At 37.3% G+C, this 24,399-nt stretch overlaps 1 protein-coding gene and 1 non-coding gene across 6 annotated transcripts in view; both read left to right on the forward strand.

Annotated features, from left to right (window-relative positions):
- Positions 1-7,743, forward strand: part of FAM184A (family with sequence similarity 184 member A) — a 123,114-nt gene extending 115,371 nt beyond the window's left edge. The window contains exons 15-19 of one of the 5 annotated variants that reach the window (XR_006966149.1): positions 397-514; positions 3,117-3,221; positions 5,684-5,886; positions 6,719-6,813; positions 7,450-7,536. Coding sequence is in view for 4 of the 5 variants with exons in the window: in XM_047101910.1 (XP_046957866.1) it covers positions 397-514; positions 3,117-3,221; positions 5,651-5,886; positions 7,450-7,531 (541 nt within the window). In the remaining variant the exon portion in view is untranslated. Of the gene's footprint in view, positions 1-396; positions 515-3,116; positions 3,222-5,249; positions 5,887-6,718 lie in introns of those variants that run through there. The other 4 variants (XM_047101910.1, XM_047101907.1, XM_047101908.1 and 1 more) reach the window with 4 other exon arrangements.
- Positions 2,559-2,665, forward strand: LOC124529565 (U6 spliceosomal RNA). The gene has a single exon (XR_006966428.1). It is a non-coding gene; the product is annotated as a U6 spliceosomal RNA (small nuclear RNA).
- Positions 7,744-24,399: the final 16,656 nt, after the last annotated feature.

Here is a 24,399-nt window from a genome sequence, read left to right on the forward strand (position 1 = left end):
GGTAAGTTCTCCTGATAGTGAGCCTACAATTCCAGCATCAAACCTGTATTTAGAGGTATTATTCAATATATCATTTCTTCTACAGAACTTACCTCACCTCATCCCCACACACTGTTGAATGACTTACAATGAGTGAATTCTTCCAAAAGTAACCTGCAAAGTCTTTAATGAACATCATCTACCCTGTAGAGCCTTTAATAAGGCTATTTAATAAGCTATTTTAGCTTTAATAGCTTTAATAAGCTATTGAGGCAACCATGTTATTCTGAAAAGTTTTAAGGAAAAAAGTTTGGTTTTAAATTTTGTATGTGTTCAGCTGGACTATTTTGAAAACTGCAGGTATTAAAAAGGATGTGTCTGAGTCCTATCAATGAACTAAAGGTTTCTTGTTTTCAGACTAGAAGAAATGGAAGAAAAATATCTAATGAGAGAATCAAAACCAGAAGATATACAGATGATTACAGAATTAAAAGCCATGCTTACAGAAAGAGACCAAGTCATAAAGAAACTAATTGTAAGATTTGCGGGGGGAGGGGAAGGTTGTAACCATGTTAGTAATCAATAGACTGTGGGTTGGCAAAACATGGAAAAGTATTAAGTAATGCTAAGTGAAAATTGAAACTATAAACTATATGCATTGTGATTGAAAGTTTATTAAAATGTTCATGAATTAAGAAATACAAAGTAATTAAAAATTTTAAATTTGGTATTAGGGTAAAGGGATTGTGCTTCTTTTCAGTATTTTTTTAAGAGTCTTTTTTAGGACATACGTTTAAATAATATGTCATTGCCAATGTACAGTTAATATACGTTTGAAGTTATATACAATGTACAGATAATATACTATATGAACAATATACATATTGTTCATGTAGGATTAGAGTTGGATAGGAAAGAAGAGTCAACACATGCATATGCATCATCCTGTACCGTATACTTCCAGTTAGTCATGTTAACTTACCCTGATCCAAAGGGATATTCCATGGGAAAAGGGTTCCATTTTGTTAGGGTTCTAAGAAAGGCTTCAGGCTCTCTCTTGAGAGTCTCGGTCCAAACTGAGGTGTTAGGGTCTCTGACCAGTCCATCAGGGAAGAAAACACAGATTTAACAATAAATAGACTGCCTTCATTGAAGCTATTATTCTTCAAGAATAAGAAATACACAGATGTTTCATAATTCATGAAACATTTTAGAGTCTTCTGATCCATAATTAAAGTATTGTTTTTTACTATCACTAAAAAAGAAAAATCTTTCAGAGTAAAACTAAAAATAGAATGCTAATCACTCTATTGGCTCACTGATCTCCTCAACTGAAAACTATGGACATCAGCATGAAAAGAGAGCCTAGAAGCATTTATTTCTGAAGTCCTTTTTCTTTAACTTATCTATGTTAGCATCTAGGAAAGCTATCCTGTTGGCTGGGACTAGAAGTTCCTGCCAAAAGCAGCAGGTCATAGATTGGGGTTCATTATGGAGCCAGGAGCAGACATTGGCAAGATTTCCCAGGCATTGTGAACATGAGCACAGCCCTCATAGATTGCTTTGATTACATTACATTCCACACATGAAGTTATTAGCAAATATATTAAGTACATTTCATCCATGGTAGAAACAGCTTTTCCAGTTCTTAGTGAGCATACGTCACAGATATAGTTGTATTTTATCCTCACAACAGGATAGGTATCAGACTTCAAAGAATAAAACAAACTCAAAGCAACACCTAGTTGGTGACAGACTAGGAATCCAGCTAAGGGTTGTTCTACACGCTTTCTACTATACCCTGATTCTGTGGACTCTGAAGCACGTGGGCTGAGATTAATGATACAAAAGGTAGTGGTAACTAAGAAGGGAATGAAGAATCTAGTTCTACTAGAGCACAGTCCTGCATTTCACACTCATGTATTTATTTCCTAAAGTTTAGTTGTTCAGTTGACGTATACTGGTCACACGAAAGGCAAAGATTTATCTCTATGTACGTCACTGTTTCTCTGGTCAGTGATTACCACTGCAGTAATATAGCTGACCCTTGAATAATGCAGGGGTTAGGGACACCAACTCTGTGCACAGTTGAAAATCCACACATAACTGGATTCCCCCAAAACTGAATTACTAATAGACTACTGTTGACTGGAAGCCCTGCTGATACCAAAGTCAGTTAACACTTATTTTGTAAATGTATTATTACTGTATTCTTATAATAAAGTAAGCTAGAAAGAAAAATATCACTATGAAAATACATTTACAGTACTGTACTGTATTTATAAAAAAAAAAATCAGTGTGTAAATGTACCCACACAGTTCAAACCTGTATTATTCAAAAGTCAACTGAACATTGAGGTTTCAGAGAGGAGATTAAGCAAGATGAAATGTATTTGCAGTACTGAAGATAATGCTGTACCAGTATCACCTTTATAGAAACAACAAAACCATGCACACAACTCCATGAATGTAAGTTAAGCATGTTCAAACTGCACAGCCAGCAGTTTGGAATAGAGATGGGACCAAGGAAACCATTTCGATCCAATCTTGAAGGGAAAAGTTATTAAAGGGTACAGAAGGTGCTCGCTTCAGCAGCACATATGCTAAAATTGGAACGATACAGAGAAGATTAGCATGGCCCCTGTGCAAGGATGACACGCAAATTCGTGAAGTGTTCCATATTTAAAAAAAATAAAAGGGTAGAGAAGAGTCTCAAAGCATAGGGTATTGAAAGGTTTTGATAACCATCCCACCAACAGTCCTTAAGACACTGGCAATCAGATTTAGAAACCTTTGGGGTGCCTGGGTAGCCAAATTGGTTAAGTGTCCAACTTTGGCTCAGGTCACAATCTCACGGTTTGTGAGTGAGCCTCGCGTGGGGCTCTGTGCTGACAGCTCAGAGCCTGGAGCCTGCTTCAGATTCTGTGCCTCCCTCTCTCCTGCCCCTCCCCTGCTCATGCTCGCTCGCTCTCTCTCTCAAAAATAAACATTAAAAAAATTTTTTTTAATCTTTGATGAACAAGGTATATAAATCTTCAGGTTTTATATTAAATTTTGAATGGAATGGCATTTATACATTACAGTTTTAAATTTTCAATAGAAAATGTCTAAGTGACGTTTATAATTCTTTTGCATAGGAGGATAATAAATTTTATCAGCTGGAATTAGTCAATCGAGAAACTAACTTCAACAAAATGTTTAACTCAAGCCCTTCTGTTGGTGTTATTAATCCATTGACTAAGGTATGTGCTGTAAACACCATAAAATAGGGATGTAGTTTAAAACTTGCTTAAAAAATTTTAATATTTAGAGCAGCATAGGATAAAGCTTACAAACAATGTTTTCAATTTAATATTTAGGACTAAAATCTATGAATTCTTTATGTATACATTTTCACTGAACGAGGCTAATATTTTTGTTGAGAATTCTTATTCCTTAAAACATTTTATTAATTATAAACCCTTGGTTTCTACCATTTTGTTTTTCATATCTCCAAAGAAAACTAACTTTTAAATCTCCTCAGGATAATTTCTTGTCATTTTCTTGGTGTTCACTATTCTCTGTGGGATCCTAAAGGTACTCCAGCCCTGTATACACAACAGCTCTCCCTAACGTAAAGCCTAAGGCCTGCCATCTTAATGGACGTTGCATTGGACATGTATTTTGTTGCCTACCAGTCTTTGGAAAAAGGCTTTACTTCTCTCAGTCTTAGGACCTCTCATGACAATTAAAATTAAAGATGACCCATTTTTTGGGCCATCTTTGTTACTCTCTTAGGACAGATAGAAGAGCCTTGTAGACAAATGAGATGGACATGGCTAAGTCTTACACATCTTTGTACCCCAGCTTCCTATGGCTCCCCTCATAGTGCTTTGGGTATAGTAGGTAATCAATAAATACTTGTTCAGTTGCAAACTTCATCACATATTCTATAAGCTACCACAGGTAAGTGAATAAAGCAAATAAGAATAAATAATTATATTGGCTTCACAGGAACTTCTATATCTTCTGGAAGACATCAGTAATAGAAATAAAGTACTAGTGGTAAAGCTGTCTTTTGATTCAGATTTAATTAATTTGCCCATCATGCCTAATTTCTATTAGGCCCTTAGCCAGAAACTTTTGCTTTCAAAGCTCATAAGAACTTCTCTGTTAAGAACATGGGATTCTATCCTTCCTTCACAAGTTAAAGTGCTCCAAACTTTAAACTTAAACCTTTAACATAGAGTGACTTAAATGTTTTATGAAACAGAATGACTAAAGTAGGGAGGCATATAGCTTCAGAGCCTAAAATACTGCCTGGCACATTGAAGGTTCTCAGTAAATAATTGGTGAATGAATTAATACAGTTAGTTTCAGTTTTTAAGTCCATAATTTAGGATGAAATAAGCTTTTAATTAGAGAGCAAGATTATGAGACTTGCTGAAACAAGATAATTAAAAGGAAAATATTTCTAATATATTTTGCGGAATTACAGTTTTAGCTATAAAACCATTACCGTAGAACTTTATAATAATACTTTTATAATAACACCAATAACACTTTTATAATAACAATATTTTTTATTTCTTCAAATAGTAACCTTAAATGGGTTTATTTAATGCCCTCTGGTGACCAGAACAAGAAAATGCACACAATACATCTTTGTTAATTTTTGAATGACTTCACCTTTCACTAATATTGTGATTCTAGAAGATATCCTTTCTTTTTTCAGTTATGCTAAAGACTCTTTGTCAGAGACTCCATGACTGACAGAATATGACAGAGGGCAATCTGTAGATAGCAAGTATATTACTTTGTAAATAAAGGAAAAAGGCCAATTAGGCTTTTTTTTTAAACACTCGAATCATTTTGCAGAAAAATATTTCATAAATTTAACTAGTACACATTTAGTAAAAGATGGGAGTATTAAAAATATCTTGCAACTTGTGAATTTTTATTCAGCACAGCAAGATGAGTGCGAATAAAATAGAGACTTAAGTTAATGATTTGTAAACTGATAGGTTTTGATACTCTGCGATTATATTCCTCTTGCTATCTGATTTTAAAGACCAACTAGAAAATAAAAAAAGATGGATCACTTTTGTTTTATATCCTTTAAATGCTTTTAAAAGATTATGAGCCAATTAGTGATACTACCAACTGGGAAATGAGATTTAATTATGCAGACTTAATTTTCTCTTGTAAGGCAGCTTTGGGTCTTAAGTGGGAATGTGGAATATGTCTCAAACTACTGTGCCAAGTATTTTTTCACTTCCTCTTTTTTCCAGACAAGGACTGCCTCCCTTTGACAGAAGGCTAAAGTTCACAGACATCTCTTTAAAACTGTTTAACTTTATACCTTCTTCTCCTAATTTGAGCCCAAATCCGTTTAGCCTTGTGGTATCTGCAAGACCTGCTCCTTCCCCATTTCCTCACAGTATTCTTTACCCTTTGGCATTCTTTCCATCTCCTCCCCTCCCCATGAACACCAATCCTCATTCTTTTCTGGCCCAGGAGCATGTCTGTGAGGATTCCATGTAGATAAAGAACACCTCCAAGGATCCCCAGACCACACTTTGGGTGACACTGGTTCATTTTAACATCCCAATTTAACGTAAAGCTTCCGAAAATTTTCCATGCCAAATTTATATCTTCTACTATTCCTATTTTCTCATTTGTCCTTATACAGGGACTATCCTCACATGTATTATTTTTAATGCAGCAAAAGAAGAAGAATGATAAGTCACCAACAAACAGGTTTGTGAGTGTTCCCAATCTAAGTGCTCTGGAATCTGGTGGAGTGGGCAACGGACATCCTAACTGCCTGGCTCCCATTCCTAATTCTCCAGTCCACGATACCGAGTTCAACAGCAGCAAACCACTTCCACAGCCAGTGCCACCTAAAGAGCCCAAGACATTTTTGAGGTGAGCCCCGTCTCACCAATGATTTTTTCTCTCTTTTCTTTTTTAACCTGAGAAATTTACCTTCTTACATTGCAGAAATTCACTACTTTAAGGACAGCCTAGGGAAAAAAAACATATTACTGTGAAATCTTTTCAAAATATATTTATCACTTCTCTAGAGAACTTCTTTTTGGCTCTTAAGATTTTTTAAAATTTCTTGTCAGTTTTTCTATATACTGAAAGAAGTGCTAATTCTTAATATTTATGGATAATTGCTTCATTTTGAGTATTGTAGCCAATTTTTTCACTAATCATCTTTATTACAGAACTTTAAATTATTTTTATTTCTGTTATATTTTTTCACTGTCTTGTTTGCCAGGCTTATTTACAAATATATATGCTTACTGCCAAAATAAAATATATGTAAGCTCTGGGAACTTCATGATCTACGTAAGCAAAAAATAAAAAAATTTTACCATTGACATTCCAATTTTAAGTTAAACTCGGACTTGATTAAATGCATTCACAAGGAGAATTTGAATGAAACCCAATTGTTTATCCATTAAAGAAAGTCAGAAAGTACTGGTTTTTGGTAAATGTTTACCTTACTATTACTGATTCTGTGCTGCTTTAAATTTACTGTTTAACTTATTCCTACTAAATCTCAGCTGTGTCACCAGTAATAGCCTTACAGGTAGACTATCTTTTTCTAGGGTAAGTGATTACATGGTTAATGACAAATTATTTTAAAGAGAAAAAATAGCAAGAATGAAAATAGTCAAATACGTTTTGAATGTGTCTCCTGCTAAATATTTTGTGTTGCTTATTTTCCCTTGTGCATGGGTATGTTCAGGTATCAGTAAGATGCATGTGCATGAGCTCAAGGAACATGACTACTGGAGTTTCCATTACACATTGTTGCGTGCCTTGTAATTTCCCCCAAAGACGGTAGGGATTCTTTTATTTTCTCAACTAGCCCAAAGACTCTTTAGTTAGAATTAAGTATAAATTTGAACTTTGAAGATGGAGGGGAAACTGGCTTCTGAATGGTACTCCTTTCCCCCTAGAGTATTTGCTTATGGAATTATGATAGTTCAATATAAATATACATGTAGTAAAAATACTGTACCATGGCTTAGTTACTTAAGTTAGTTATATTTGAGGACACATCTGTAAAAACCAAATGCTTCTGTCAGATTCTGAAATTTTAATTAGCTAGAAGAAAAGGTGCTGAAAAAGAGGAATGTTATCTTATTCTTATTTCTGACAATTCCTCCTGAATTTTCTTTATTCAAAGAAGGTGACATTATTTTTCTCAACTGTCTGGATTTTGGGGGGTTTTTTGTAATTTTTTGTAATTGTTTTGATGTGGCTCCTCCTTAACTGACTTCATCTGAGCTGCTGATGCACTCTCACACTCTCATGGAGTGGAGAACCCAATCTAGTGTAGAGGGGTCTACAAAACACATCTAATGCAGGGAACCACTTGTGGTCATCTACACTGGTGTTTTTTTGTGCTTTTCCCTTCATTTTGCAAAACAGCTTAATGCTGGGTTACATGTCTCTCTTTTTTTATGAATTCAGTCCTCCTCAGAGTGAAGCTTCCCCGGTGGCTTCTCCCGATCCCCAGCGCCAGGAGTGGTTTGCCCGGTACTTCACGTTCTGAAAGAGTAGTGTTGGAAACAGCTCTGTGTGGACTGTTCCTAAGAGCATGACCTTATACAGACCATTATGTGAACAGGCTTTCCTATGTCAGACACTGTGAATGAGAAAGTATTTGTCTCTCCAATTTGCAAATACACTATTTCCTGTGATACTTACTGGAATCACTCTACTATATTATGTGTGTAATTATAACAGTTATTTTTATTTGAGATGGAAGAGTCTTTAACCTTTGTAATTACTGCATAATAAATTTTGTTAGAACAAACAGTGCTTTTCATTTTTTTCTAGTAAGTTTGAGTTTTTAAGTATTTTTTAATTCTAGGTAAGACTTACCCAAAAAGTGTTTTCTGAAAAAAGTTTTCCTGCATAATAACAAAATATCAAATTATTTGACTTCAATAATCAAAACAAAATCAGGATAGGTAAATCTACTCATTTGTTCCATTACCATGTATAATATAAACTGTGTCCTCTAAATGTACAAGACTATAATGAAAACACTTGTGGAAGTTGTAGATTTTCAACTATAGAAAATACTGCTGACTTATTTATAGTGTATTTTACTATTCTGATAGTTGGGGATCTAGAGCTTCTAATACAGTTAGTATCTATGATTAATATTTATGGCCAAAGGCTATTTGGTAGAGACAGTTCTATCGTAATTTGTCTTAGGAATTAGTTTGTTACTGACACATGGACTCAACTACTACTCAACAACTGGAGTGCCAAATTTAGTTGATTAAGCAATGTAGATTTTAGAAAAATCTGGGTGAACAAGATAAATACAAATACCTGGTCTATGAATGATTGTAACAACAACAAAGACCAATTTTTTGAATGGTTACTATGTGTCAGACACTGTGCTCAGGGGCAGTAGAAAGATCATGTTATTTAATCTTCACCAAATCTTCAAGAAACAAACCACTGTGTATGAGTGTGCACAGTTGGCATGTTCTTATAAGTTATCCTGGAAAAAAAAGTTTATATAAAATACTTGCTCTGAATTTTTTTCTTCAACTGAGAATAAATTTTCTAAGAAAAGTGGTTAATGCTTATTTCAGAAAACAAATCTAGTTATAAGCACTTATTCCCATACCTAACTTGTATATATCTGCTATTTGGAGATTATTTACCAAGGAATTGATGATTAGTACTCATGCAGGTGACTGTGCTAGACACAGATATACAGAGATGATGAACATCTGTTCTCAAAAGAGCTAACCATATACTTGCTAAAATAGCCAAGGACCACTTTTTCTTTTTTAAGCAACCTCAGAAGGCACACAAATAAGATTTATGGAGTGTACCATGAGAACAGAGAGGAGGAAGTGATTGATTCTACCTAAATGGTGACATGGAAAGCTTGACATGGAAATGGTACCCAGCTGTAATACTGAAAGATGAGTAAGAATTAACCAGACCTGGGACGGGGTTGTTTCACGTACAAACTAGAGCAAGTGTCAAGAAAGAACAGGCCAGCTACATCGAGAGAATTAAGTGCAATCCTATGGGTCCAATGTGTAAGGGCTAGAGAACATGGCATAAGAGAGCAACCATTCCTTGAGCATCTAGCCTTTTATTAGAATTCAACATTTTTAATTAACAACTCAAATGAAAAACACAAGCATACAACTAGTAAAGGTTAAAACCTGTGCTCTTTCCACTGTGCTACAAAGGGCCTGAAATGCTTAGTAAGGAATTCAACTCAATCCTCTAGAATCTTGAGCATGTAATAAATAGCATGATTTGATTTAGAATTTTAAATTGCCATACTGGCTGCAAAAAAAAAGAAAAAAGACCTACATATATGTTGCCTACAAGAGACTCACTTTAGACCTAAAAACACATACAGACAATGAAAGTGAAAGGATGGAAAAAGATATCCCATACAAATAAAAACAAAGATGAGAGTAGCAATACATCTATCAAACAATAGACTTTAAAACAAAGACTGTAACAAGAGATTAAAAAAAAAAAAGGACATTACATAATGATAAAGGAATCAATCCAGCAAAACACAATAATTGTAAATATCTAAGCACCCAACATTGGAGCCCTTAAACCATAAGGCAAATATTAACAGACATAAAGGGAAAAATTGACAGTATAGCATGGGAATTTAACACCCAACTTATATCAATGAATACATTATCCAGACCGAAAATCAATATGGAAACAGTGTCTTTAAATTACACATTAGATCAGATAGACTCAACAGACATATACAGTACATTCCATTCCAAAACATCAGAAGACACATTCTTTTCAAGGGCACATGGAACATTCTCCAGGACAAATCACATGTTAGGCCACAAAACAAATCTCAATTAGTTTAAAAAGATTAGAATCTTATGCATCTTTTCTGGCCACAACAGTATGGAACTAGAAGTTAAACACAAGACCAAAAAAAAAAAAAAAAAAAACTAGAAAAAAACACAAACACATGGATGCTAAATAACATGCTGCTAAACAGCCAATGGCTCAACAAAGAAACGAAAGAGGAAATAAAAAAATACATGGAGACAAACGAACATGAAAATTCAATGGTCCAAAATCTTCGGGATGCATCAAAAGCAGTTCCAAGAGAGAAATTTAGAGCAATACAGGCTTAACTGCAGAAACAAATAATAGTCTTAATCTCACACCTAAAGGAACTAGAAAAAGAAGAAGAAAAGCAAAGGTTAAGAGAAGGAAGGAAATAATAAAAATCACAGCAGAAATAAATGAAATACAAAGAAGAGACCAATGAAACCAACATTGATAACCCTTTAGCCACCACATTCATCAAGAAAAAAAAGACCCAAGTAAATCCAGTAAGAAAGAAAAAAGGAGAAAGAACTGACACTACAGAAATACAAAGGATTGTGAGAAAATAATGTGAAAAATTCTTTGCCAAATTAGATAACCTAGAAGAAATGGATTAATTCTAGAAACATATAACATTTCAAAACTGAACCAGGAATAGAAAATTGAAACAGACTAACTACCAGTAACAAAATTGACCAGTAATCAAAAATTCTCAACAAATAAAAATCCAGGATTAGCTTCACAGGTGAATTCTACCAAACATTTAAAGAAGAGTTAAGGGGCGCCTGGGTGGCGCAGTCGGTTAAGCGTCCGACTTCAGCCAGGTCACGATCTCGCGGTCCGTGAGTTCGAGCCCCGCGTCAGGCTCTGGGCTGATGGCTCAGAGCCTGAAGCCTGTTTCCGATTCTGTGTCTTCCTCTCTCTCTGCCCCTCCCCCGTTCATACTCTGTCTCTCTCTGTCCCAAAAATAAATAAACGTTGAAAAAAAAAAATTTAAAAAAAAAAATAAAGAAGAGTTAATACCTATTCTGAAAAAAAAAAAAAAAAAAAAAAAAGGAAGCAAAGATTCCAAATACATTCTATACGGCTAGCATTACCCTGATACCAAAACTGTATAAAGATACTCCAAAATAAAACTACAGGCCAATATCTCTGATGAACACAGGTGCAAAAATCCACAACAAAATACGAACAAACCAAACTCAACAAGACATTAAAAAAAATCATACAGCATGAATAAATGGGATTTATTCCAAGAATGCAAGGGTAGTTCAATCTAGCAAATCAATCAACATGATATATGACATTAACAAAGCAAAGGATAAAAATCATGTCAACAATAGGTACAGAAAAACCATTTGACAAAGTACAACATCCATTCATGACAAAATCTCCCAACAAAGTAGGTTTAGAGGGAACACATACCTCAACATAATAAAGGCCATTTATGAAAAACCCACAGTTAACATCATACTTGATGAAAAACAGATTTTTCCCTAAGGTTAGGAATAAGACAAGGATGTCCACTCTCACCACTTTTATTGAATATAGTATTGAAGTCATAGCCACAGCAATCAAACAAGAAATAAAAGGCATACAGTTTGATAAGGAAGAAATAAAACTCACTATTTGCAGATGACATACTATACATAGAAAACCCTAAAGACACCAACAAAAACAATAATTGAATTCAGCAAACTTGTAGGATACAAAATCAATACAAAGAAGTCAGTTGTGTTTCTATGCACTAATAAGTAGCAGAAACAGAAATTAAGAAAACAATCCCATTTACAATAGCACCAAAAAGAATAAAATAGGGGTGCCTGGCTGGCTCAGTTGATAGAGTATGTGACTCTTGATCTTGGGATTGTGGGCTTGAACCCCACATTCAATGTAGAGATTACTTAGAAATAAAATCTTAAAAAGAACACCTAGGAATAATCTTAAGGAGAAAAAATGAAATATGGCCTTTTGTAGCAACGTGGATGGAACTGGAGAGTGTGATGCTAAGTGAAATAAGCCATACAGAGAAAGACAGATACCATATGGTTTCACTCTTAGGTGGATCCTGAGAAACTTAACAGGAACCCATGGGGGAGGGGAAGGAAAAAAAAAAAAAAAAAAAAAAAGACGTTAGAGTGGGAGAGAGCCAAAGCATAAGAGACTGTTAAAAACTGAGAACAAACTGAGGGTTGATGGGGGGTGGGAGGGAGGGGCGGGTGGGTGATGGGTATTGAGGAGGGCACCTTTTGGGATGAGCACAGGGTGTTGTATGGAAACCAATTTGTCAATAAACTTCATATAAAAAAAATAAAAAAATAAAAAAAATAAATAAAAAGAAAGGAATTCAAAAAAAAAAAAAAGAAAGAACTCTGAAAACTAAAACACTGATGAATGAAATTGAAAATGACACAAACAAATGGAAAGATATTCCATGCTCATGAATTAGAAGAATATTGTTTAGGAGTGCCTGGACGGCTCAGTCAGTTAAGCATCTGACTTCGGCTCCGGTCATGATCTCACAGTTTGTGAATTCGAGCCCCAAATGGGGCTTTCTGCTGACAGCTCAGAACCTTGAGCCTGCTTCAGATTCTGTGTCTCCCTCTCTCTCTGCCCCTCCCTCCCTCCCTCGCTCTCCCTCCCTCTCTCTCTCTTTCAGAAATAAACATTAAAAAATATTTTTAAAAAAGAATATTGTTTAAATGTACACAAAAACAATTACAGATTCAATGCAAGATAGCAATAGCATTTTTCACAGATCAGGAACATACAATACTAAAATTTGTATGAAATCACAAAAGACCCAAATAGCCAAAGTAATCTTGAAAAAGAACAAGAAAGGTGGACGTATCACAATCCCAGATTTCAAGATATACTACAAAGCTGTAGTAATCAAAACACTATGGTACTAGCACAAAAACAAAGAGATCAATGGAACAGACTAGAGAGTCCAGAAAAAAGTCCATGCTTTATGGTCAATTAATCAATGAAAAGGCAGGCAGGAATATACAATGAGGAAATGAAACCTCCTTCAATAAATGGTGTTGGGAATACTGGACAGCTACATACATACAGAAGAATGAATCTGGACCACTTTCTTACACCATATAAGAAAATAAACTCAAAATGGATTTAAGACCTAAATGTAATAAGACCTGAGGCCATAAAACTCCTAGAAGAAAACATAGGCAATAACTGACATCAGACTTAGCAACATTTTTCTAGATCTGTCTCCTCAGGAAAGGGAAGCAAAAGCAAAAATAAACTATTGGGATTAAAAAAGCCTTCGCACAGCAAAGGAAACAATCGAGAAAACAAAAAGGCAACCTACTGAAGGGGAGAAGATATTTGAAAATGACATATCCAATAAGAGGTTAACATCCAAAATAAATAACTTGTACAACTCCAAAAACGCCACAAATAATCTGATTAAAAATGGGCAGAGAACCTGAATAGACATTTTTCCAAAGAAGACATACAGATGAACGGACACATAAAAAGATGTTCAGTATCACTAATCACCAGAGAAATGCAAATCAAAACCACCAGGAGATATTACCTCACACAAGTCAAAAAGACAAGAAACAAGTGTTGGTGAGTGTATGGAAAAAAAGGAAACCCTTATGCACTGTTGGTGGAGATGTGAATTGCTGCAGCCACTACTGAAACAGCATGGAGGATCCTCAAAAAATAAAGAACAAAACTACCATATGATCCCATAATTTTACTATGGGGTATTTACCCAAAGAAAACAAAAACACTAATTAAAAAAGATCTATGCACTCCTATGTTTAATGCAGCATTTTTTACAATGGCCAAGATATGAAAGCAACCTAAATGTCCATGAGTAGATGGAGAGATAAGGAAGATACGATACATATACACATATATACACACAATGTAATACTACTCAGCCATAAAAAAGAATGAGGTCTTACCATTTGTGACAACATGGATGGACCTAGGAAGGTATCATGCTAAATGAAAGAAGTCAGACAAATACCATATGATTTTGCTTCTATGTGGAATCTAACAAATAAGCAAACCAAAAGCAGAAACAGACCCATAAATACAGAGCACTGATGGCTGCCAGAGGGAGATGGGTGGGAGGATGGGCAAAATGACAAAGGGAAGGGAAATAGGAGATAGTTTTCTAGTTGTAGAATGATTAAGTCTTGGAGATGAAAGGTACAGCATAGGGAATATAGTCTGGTATTGTAATGCCAGAATATAGTATGTTTATTGTATGGTGACAGATGATAGCTATACTTGTGGTAAGAATAGCATAATGTACAGACTTGTCAAATCACTGTGTTGTATACCTGAAACAATGTAACATTGTGTATCAACTATACACCAATAAAAACATTAGATAAATACTTTCCTTAGAAAACAATAAAAATAAAAAATAGGACTGCATCTCAAAGGAAGGAAGGTCCAGGAAACCTCCGTTGAACTGCCTGTCATTCCTGCAGTGACAATGTTGTCCTTGCTGATCGTATACCTAGAGCCATTATTATGCCACCATGATACTCTGCCAAAGAGGTCCTTCATAGGGTTTGGATTTGCCCTCCCTTTCTGAGGTCTGGTCTCCAGAGTGACAGGAACCCTAGGATGAGATTAAAGCCTTTCTACCTCTCTCTTGCTCTCCCCCCACCCCACAGATGGGGTTAACCATATAACTGAAGAAAAACAGTTTTAGCAAAACATTTATTTTGATAGAAAAAGCAACATGGAATCCTAGAATCTTGGAGTTGGAAGAGTCCTTAAAAGCCATCTGTTCTAATCTCTGACAGATTGCTTAAATCTCCCCTATAACAACCCTGACTGAACTTGGATACTCCAGTGAAGGAAGCTCACCTCCTCTGAGGCTCCCTGGTGCTGGCTCTACCACTGACAAGTATCTTAAAGAACCTCTGTGACTCAGTCTTCAGGTCTGGGTAATAAAATACCTTCTACCCTACCTTCCTGCAAAGATAATATGAGATAGTTTGGGAAAGATATAAATTATGATAGGTGAGTAAATAGTTGTCTTCGAAAGAAGAGCAAATATACTAAAGAATAAAAGGATTATCAAGAAGTGACTGAGATCAGAGGCTATATATATTTATATTGAAACCCATCAGCATGATTTTGCTCTTTGGCCATCTTCAGCTACTTGGATGCAGGTTTATATGAATGGGTAAATTATACTTCACCAGGATTAGGATTTTGTTAGGTAAGTACAACAGGAGGGAGGTCAAAGGAGGAAGAGGGTTTGCAGAGATGTGAGAACAATGATAAAAATGCTATTTATTATGTTAACACTATTTTTATGCCAGGAGTTTAGAAGTAAAACCACAGTGGACATATACCACCAGTTGCCTTACTAACAGTTCTGATCGCCAATTTCCAATATGTGTCAGGGATAGGGATGGGGTTGTCCCACATATTTTAGCAATTTTCCAAACCAGCTGTGTGTCCTACAATTCTGAAACTACCTGGAGATGGCATTAGACCCCACAGGTTAAGTGCTCAGTCTACAAGACTGCTCTCCACTTTATACCCCAATCCCAAGGCTAGGTTGTTATCTGTGCCTCTGACCAACTGGCTATAAATCAAAGGTGCCTGCAACCCTCTCTTTGTGTTCAATTAATTTGCTAGAGCCACTCACAGAACTCAAGAAACCTATTTACACATTAGATTGCTGGTTTATTACAAAGGATATTAAAGGTTATAGATGAACATCCAGATGAAAAGATACATAGGACAAGATCCTCTTGGGATCCTGGGGTTTGGGGCCTGGCACAATGGCAAATGGAAGTGTTCTGGTTCCCCAACCGGAAAGCTCTCTGAACCCTGTCCTTTTGTGTTTTTATGGAGGCTTCATTGGCCATTAGTGATTGACCTCAATCTTCAATTCCTTTTCCCTCCCTGGAGGCCTAGGGGTTCCAACCCTCTAATCACAGGGTTGGTCTCCCTGGCAGAGCACCCATCCTTAGGTGGGGTCTAAAAATCACCTGATACATTCTGGGAAGATGGCGGCGTAGGAGGACGCTGGGCTCACCACGCGTCCTGCTGATCACTTAGATTCCACCTACACCTGCCTAAATAACCCAGAAAACCGCCAGAGGATTAGCAAAACAGAGTCACCGGACCCAAGTGCAGACGAGAGGCCCACGGAAGAGGGTAGGAAGGGCGGCGAGGCGGTGCGCGCTCCACGGACTGGCGGGAGGGAGCCGGGGCGGAGGGGCGGCTCGCCGGCCAAGCAGAGCCCCCGAGTCCAGCTTGCAAAAGCGGAGGGGCCTGACGGACTGTGTTCCGACAGCAAGCGCGACTTAGCGTCTGGGAGGTCATAAGTTAACAGCTCTGCTCGGAAAGCGGGAAGGCTGGAGGACAAAGGGAGGGTGAGCTGCGGAGCCCCCGGACGACAGAGCTCAGTTTGGCGGGGAACAAAGGCGCTCGCCAGCGCCATCTCCCCCGCCCATCCCCCAGCCAAAATCCCAAAGGGAACCGGTTCCTGCCAGGGAACTTGCTCGCTCCGTGCGAACACCCAACTCTGTGCTTCTGCGGAGCCAAACCTCCAGCAGCGATCTGACTCCCTCCGGCTGCCACAGGGCCCCTCCTGAAGTGGATCACCTAAGGAGAAGCGAGCTAAGCCTGCCCCCCCCTGCCGCCGTGCACCTTGCCTTCCCACCCCAGCTAATACGCCAGATCCCCAGCATCACAAGCCTGGCAGTGTGCAAGTAGCCCAGACGGGCCACGCCACCCCACAGGGAATCCCGCCCCTAGGAGAGGGGAAGAGAAGGCACACACCAGTCTGACTGTGGCCCCAGCGGTGGGCTGGGGGCAGACATCAGGTCGGGCTGCGGCCCCGCCCACCAACTCCAGTTATACACCACAGCACAGGGGAAGTGCCCTGCAGGCCCTCACCACACCAGGGACTATCCAAAATGACCAAGCGGAAGAATTCCCCTCAGAAGAATCTCCAGGAAATAACAACAGCTAATGAGCTGATCAAAAAGGATTTAAATAATATAACAGAAAGTGAATTTAGAATAATAGTCATAAAATTAATCGCTGGGCTGGAAAACAGCATACAGGACAGCAGAGAATCTCTTGCTACAGACATCAGGGGACTAAGGAACAGTCACGAGGAGCTGAAAAACGCTTTAAAGGAAATGGAAAACAAAATGCAAACCACCACGGCTCGGATGGAAGAGGCAGAGGAGAGAATAGGTGAACTAGAAGATAAAGTTATGGAAAAAGAGGAAGCTGAGAAAAAGAGAGATAAAAAAATCCAGGAGTATGAGGGGAAAATTAGAGAACTAAGTGATACACTAAAAAGAAATAATATACGCATAATTGGTATCCCAGAGGAGGAAGAGAGAGGGAAAGGTGCTGAAGGGGTACTTGAAGAAATCATAGCTGAGAACTTCCCTGAACTGGGGAAGGAAAAAGGCATTGAAATCCAAGAGGCACAGAGAACTCCCTTCAGACGTAACTTGAATCGATCTTCTGCACGCCATATCATAGTGAAACTGGCAAAATACAAGGATAAAGAGAAAATTCTGAAAGCAGCAAGGGGTAAACGTGCCCTCACATATAAAGGGAGACCTATAAGACTCGTGACTGATCTCTCTTTTGAAACTTGGCAGGCCAGAAAGAATTGGCACGAGATTTTCAGGGTGCTAGACAGCAAAAATATGCAGCCGAGAATCCTTTATCCAGCAAGTCTGTCATTTAGAATAGAAGGAGAGATAAAGGTCTTCCCAAACAAACAAAAACTGAAGGAATTTGTCACCACTAAACCAGCCCTACAAGAGATCCTAAGGGGGACCCTGTGAGACAAAGTACCAGAGACATCACTACAAGCATAAAACATACAGACATCACAATGACTCTAAACCCGTATCTTTCTATAATAACACTGAATGTAAATGGATTAAATGTGCCAACCAAAAGACATAGGGTATCAGAATGGATAAAAAAACAAGACCCATCTATTTGCTGTCTACAAGAGACTCATTTTAGACCTGAGGACACCTTTAGATTCAGAGTGAGGGGATGGAGAACTATTTATCATGCTACTGGAAGCCAGAAGAAAGCTGGAGTAGCCATACTTCTATCAGACAAACTAGACTTTAAATTAAAGGCTGTAACAAGAGATGAAGAAGGACATTATATAATAGTTACAGGGTCTATCCATCAGGAAGAGCTAACAATTATAAATGTCTATGCGCCGAATACCGGAGCCCCCAAATATATAAAACAATTACTCATAAACAGAAGCAACCTTATCGATAAGAATGTGGTAATTGCTGGGGACTTTAACACCCCACTTACAGAAATGGATAGATCATCTAGACACACGGTCAATAAAGAAACAAGGGCCCTGAATGAGACACTGGATCAGATGGACCTGACAGATATATTTAGAACTCTGCATCCCAAAGCAACAGAATATACTTTCTTCTCAAGTGCACATGGAACATTCTCCAAGATAGATCATATACTGGGTCACAAAACAGCCCTTCATAAGTTTACAAGAATTGAAATTATACCATGCATACTTTCAGACCACAATGCTATGAAGCTTGAAATCAACCACAGGAAAAAGTCTGGAAAACCTCCAAAAGCATGGAGGTTAAAGAACACCCTACTAACGAATGAGTGGGTCAACCAGGCAATTAGAGAAGAAATCAAAAAATATATGGAAACAAACGAAAATGAAAATACAACAATCCAAACGCTTTGGGACGCAGCGAAGGCAGTCCTGAGAGGAAAATACATTGCAATCCAGGCCTATCTCAAGAAACAAGAAAAATCCCAAATACAAAATCTAACAGCACACCTAAAGGAAATAGAAGCAGAACAGCAAAGGCAGCCTAAACCCAGCAGAAGAAGAGAAATAATAAAGATCAGAGCAGAAATAAACAATATAGAATCTAAAAAAACTGTAGAGCAGATCAACGAAACCAAGAGTTGGTTTTTTGAAAAAATCAACAAAATTGACAAACCTCTAGCCAGGCTTCTCAAAAAGAAAAGGGAGATGACCCAAATAGATAAAATCATGAATGAAAATGGAATTATTACAACCAATCCCTCAGAGATACAAACAATTATCAGGGAATACTATGAAAAATTATATGCCAACAAATTGGACAACCTGGAAGAAATGGACAAATTCCTGAACACCCACACGCTTCCAAAACTCAATCAGGAGGAAATAGAAAGCTTGAACAGACCCATAACCAGCGAAGAAATTGAATCGGTTATCAAAAATCTCCCAACAAATAAGAGTCCAGGACCAGATGGCTTCCCAGGGGAGTTCTACCAGACGTTTAAAGCAGAGATAATACCTATCCTTCTCAAGCTATTCCAAGAAATAGAAAGGGAAGGAAAACTTCCAGACTCATTCTATGAAGCCAGTATTACTTTGATTCCTAAACCAGACAGAGACCCAGTAAAAAAAGAGAACTACAGGCCAATATCCCTGATGAATATGGATGCCAAAATTCTCAATAAGATACTAGCAAATCGAATTCAACAGCATATAAAAAGAATTATTCACCATGATCAAGTGGGATTCATTCCTGGGATGCAGGGCTGGTTCAACATTCGCAAATCAATCAACGTGATCCATCACATTAACAAAAAAAAAGAGAAGAACCATATGATCCTGTCAATCGATGCAGAAAAGGCCTTTGACAAAATCCAGCACCCTTTCTTAATAAAAACCCTTGAGAAAGTCGGGATAGAAGGAACATACTTAAAGATCATAAAAGCCATTTATGAAAAGCCCACAGCTAACATCATCCTCAATGGGGAAAAACTGAGAGCTTTTTCCCTGAGATCAGGAACACGACAGGGATGCCCACTCTCACCGCTGTTGTTTAACATAGTGCTGGAAGTTCTAGCATCAGCAATCCGACAACAAAAGGAAATCAAAGGCATCAAAATTGGCAAAGATGAAGTCAAGCTTTCGCTTTTTGCAGATGACATGATATTATACATGGAAAATCCGATAGACTCCACCAAAAGTCTGCTAGAACTGATACATGAATTCAGCAAAGTTGCAGGATACAAAATCAATGTACAGAAACCAGTTGCATTCTTATACACTAACAATGAAGCAACAGAAAGACAAATAAAGAAACTGATCCCATTCACAATTGCACCAAGAAGCATAAAATACCTAGGAATAAATCTAACCAAAGATGTAAAGGATCTGTATGCTGAAAACTATAGAAAGCTTATGAAGGTAATTGAAGAAGATTTAAAGAAATGGAAAGACATTCCCTGCTCATGGATTGGAAAAATAAATATTGTCAAAATGTCAATACTACCCAAAGCTATCTACACATTCAATGCAATCCCAATCAAAATTGCACCAGCATTCTTCTCGAAACTAGAACAAGCAATCCTAAAATTCATATGGAACCACAAAAGGCCCCGAATAGCCAAAGGAATTTTGAAGAAGAAGACCAAAGCAGGAGGCATCACAATCCCAGACTTCAGCCTCTACTACAAAGCTGTCATCATCAAGACAGCATGGTATTGGCACAAAAACAGACACAGACCAATGGAATAGAATAGAAATCCCAGAACTAGACCCACAAACATATGGCCAACTCATCTTTGACAAAGCAGGAAAGAACATCCAATGGAAAAAAGACAGCCTCTTTAACAAATGGTGCTGGGAGAACTGGACAGCAACATGCAGAAGGTTGAAACTAGACCACTTTCTCACACCATTTACAAAAATAAACTCAAAATGGATAAAGGACCTAAATGTGAGACAGGAAACCATCAGAACCTTAGAGGAGAAAGCAGGAAAAGACCTCTCTGACCTCAGCCGTAGCAATCTCTTACTCGACACATCCCCAAAGGCAAGGGAATTAAAAGCAAAAGTGAATTACTGGGACCTTATGAAGATAAAAAGCTTCTGCACAGCAAAGGAAACAACCAACAAAACTAAAAGGCAACCAACGGAATGGGAAAAGATATTTGCAAATGACATATCGGACAAAGGTCTAGTATCTAAAATCTATAAAGAGCTCACCAAACTCCACACCCGAAAAACAAATAACCCAGTGAAGAAATGGGCAGAAAACATGAATAGACACTTCTCTAAAGAAGACATCCAGATGGCCAACAGGCACATGAAAAGATGTTCAGCGTCGCTCCCTATCAGGGAAATACAAATCAAAACCACACTCAGGTATCACCTCACGCCAGTCAGAGTGGCCAAAATGAACAAATCAGGAGACTATAGATGCTGGAGAGGATGTGGAGAAACGGGAACCCTCTTGCACTGTTGGTGGGAATGCAAATTGGGGCAGCCGCTCTGGAAAGCAGTGTGGAGGTTCCTCAGAAAATTAAAAATAGACCTACCCTATGACCCAGCAATAGCACTGCTAGGAATCTACCCAAGGGATACAGGAGTACTGATGCATAGGGGCACTTGTACCCCAATGTTCATAGCAGCACTCTCAACAATAGCCAAATTATGGAAAGAGCCTAAATGTCCATCAACTGATGAATGGATAAAGAAATTGTGGTTTATATACACAATGGAATACTACGTGGCAATGAGAAAAAATGAAATATGGCCTTTTGTAGCAACGTGGATGGAACTGGAGAGTGTGATGCTAAGTGAAATAAGCCATACAGAGAAAGACAGATACCATATGGTTTCACTCTTATGTGGATCCTGAGAAACTTAACAGGAACCCATGGGGGAGGGGAAGGTAAAAAAAAAAAAAAGGACGTTAGAGTGGGAGAGAGCCAAAGCATAAGAGACTCTTAAAAACTGAGAACAAACTGAGGGTTGATGGGGGGTGGGAGGGAGGGGAGGGTGGGTGATGGGTATTGAGGAGGGCACCTTTTGGGATGAGCACTGGGTGTTGTATGGAAACCAATTTGTCAATAAACTTCATATAAAAAAAAAATAAAAAAAATAAAAATCACCTGATTAACATAACAAAAGACACCTTCAACCCTCTCCTCACTCAGGAAATTCCATTAGTTGTAGAAGCTCTGTGCCAGAAATGGGACAAAGGTCAAATATTTCTTATTATAAATCACAATATCTTTTACTTTGGTCAAGCTGATTTTTACTTACACGTTGAGATATTTACTTTTTATCTCATTTGGGCACTTCCTTCATAACCAATCATGTATGTAGGTATGATTAAAACTCCTGTTTCTGTTCCTAATATCTTCACATATTTACTTAAGGCTTTTCATCATCAAACAGTAAGCTTCTAGCTGTTAGCTTTTCCCCAACACTCTGATTTTAAATCTGGAGTAAAGAGATAGGTCCTACAGGGAGAATCACAAAGAATCAGAGAGCACGTGAATGAAAATGAGAGAGCAAGAGAGAGCATGAGCACACATATGGCATGCTGTGAGAAGTGCTTCTTGAACAGCTGAACCATGATTGATTTTGCTGTGTCTTTCTTCATGTTGTAGAGAGTATTAATGTGGATTAGGGGGTAGAGAGGGAAAAGTTTATAATATAACATGGTTGGAATGCTTTATTCATGTTCACAGGAACGAAATGCAAAATTTTGTAAGAAAAACAATACAAATAAGATATTTGCAAATATATCACAAACAAGCTTCTGAGTTAAGTATTCAGATAAAAGCATATAAAAATATTGAGAGCAGTATATTGCTTTGGATCCAGCTAAAAATTATCTGTAGAAGTCTCTTAAGTATTATTTTCATATATGAAATGGAGAACAACAACATATTTTGGAATAGACATATTCTTTGAAAATAATGATATGCATAACTTCTTTTATGTTATCACAAACTTTCTAATATTCTCTGTTACATGATACCACTGTGACAATGGACTATACCATTTAATTTTGGTTTGGAAGGTTACTACATATGAACCACCTCTGGTAATCCTTGGAATTATGATATCTCTCTAATTTTCTGAATGTAGTTATATTTAATTTTAACAATATAATTTTAATTTTATTAGTATTCAAAATTTTCAAATAAAATAGCCCAGAAATAAACTCTCACACATATAGTCCAATGATTTGTGACAAGAGTGCCAGACCATTCAATGGGGAAAGGACAGTTTTTTTCAACAAATAGCACTGAAAAACCCAGATATCCACAAGAAAAAAAAAAAAAAAAAAGATGAACCCTTACCTTACACCATATACAAAAACTAACACAAAGTGGATCAAAGTCTGAAACATAAAGGCTAAAACTATAAAACTCTTATAAGAAAACAGAAATTAGATTTGGCAATGATTTCTTGGCTATAACACCAAAATCATAGCTAACAAAAGCACAAATAGGACTTCATCAATATTAAAAGCCTTTGTGCATCAAAAGAAATTATGAACAAAGTGAAAAGTCAATCCCTCAAAAAGGGGAAAAAAAGCTCACAAAGCATATATCTGAAAAGGATTAATAGCCAGAATATATAAATAACTACTAAGACTCGACAGCAACAACAACAACAGCAGCAACAAAAAGCCCAATTCAACAATGGACAAACGACTTAAATGTTTCTCCAAAGAAAACATACAAATGGCCAATAAACACATGAAAAGATGTTCAACACCATTAGTCATTAGAAAAGTCAAGTTAAAACCATAATGGGATACCACTTCATACCCATTAAGCTGACTTTTATTTTTAAAAGGTGGGAGGGCCACAAACAAATGGAAAGATATTCCATGCCCATGGATTGGAAGAACAAAGATTGTTAAAATGTCCATATTACCCAAAGCCAGCTACAGATTTAATACAATTCCTATTGAAATACCAACAGCATTCTTCACAGAACTAGAATAATCCTACAAAATTTGTATGGAATCACAAAAGACTCTGAATAGCCAAAGCAATCTTGAAAAAGAAAAACAAAGTTGGAGATATCACAAATCCGGATTTCAAGTCACACTACAAAGCGGCAGTAGTCAAAACAGTACAGTACTGGCACAAAAACAGACCCATAGATCAATGGCACAGAATAGCAGAGAAATAAATGCAAGAGTACAAGAGAGTACAAGCAGTAATTTCTGACATCAGTTGTAACATTTTTCTAGATATGTCTCCTGAGGTAAAAGAAACAAAAGCAAAATAAACTACTGACACTACATCAAAATAAAAAGCTTCTGCACAGCAAAGGAAACAAGTAACAAAACTAAAAGGCAAACTACTGAATGGAAAAAAAGATATTTGAAAGTGACATATCCACTAAAGGGTTAGCATCCAAAATATATAAAGAACTTATACAGCTCAACACACACACACACACACACACACACACACACAATCCCATTTTTAAAAAGAGCAAAAGACATGAACAGACATTTCTCCAAAGAAGACACTCAGATGGCAGACAGACACATGAAAAGATGCTCAAGATCACTCATCATCAGGGAAGTATAAATCAAAACCCCAATGAAATATCGCCTCGCCCCTGTCAGAATGGCTAAAATAACAAACACAAGAAACAAGTGTTGGCAAGGATGTGATTTTCCAAGAAAATGGAACCCTCCTGCACTACTGGTGGGAATGCAAACTGGTACAGCCACTATGGAAAAC

Source organism: Lynx rufus, unplaced genomic scaffold (assembly GCF_022079265.1).
Source record: "Lynx rufus isolate CCGP_SWC_20201006 ecotype Redwood Valley unplaced genomic scaffold, mLynRuf1.p SCAF_6, whole genome shotgun sequence".
Lineage (NCBI taxonomy): Eukaryota > Metazoa > Chordata > Mammalia > Carnivora > Felidae > Lynx > Lynx rufus.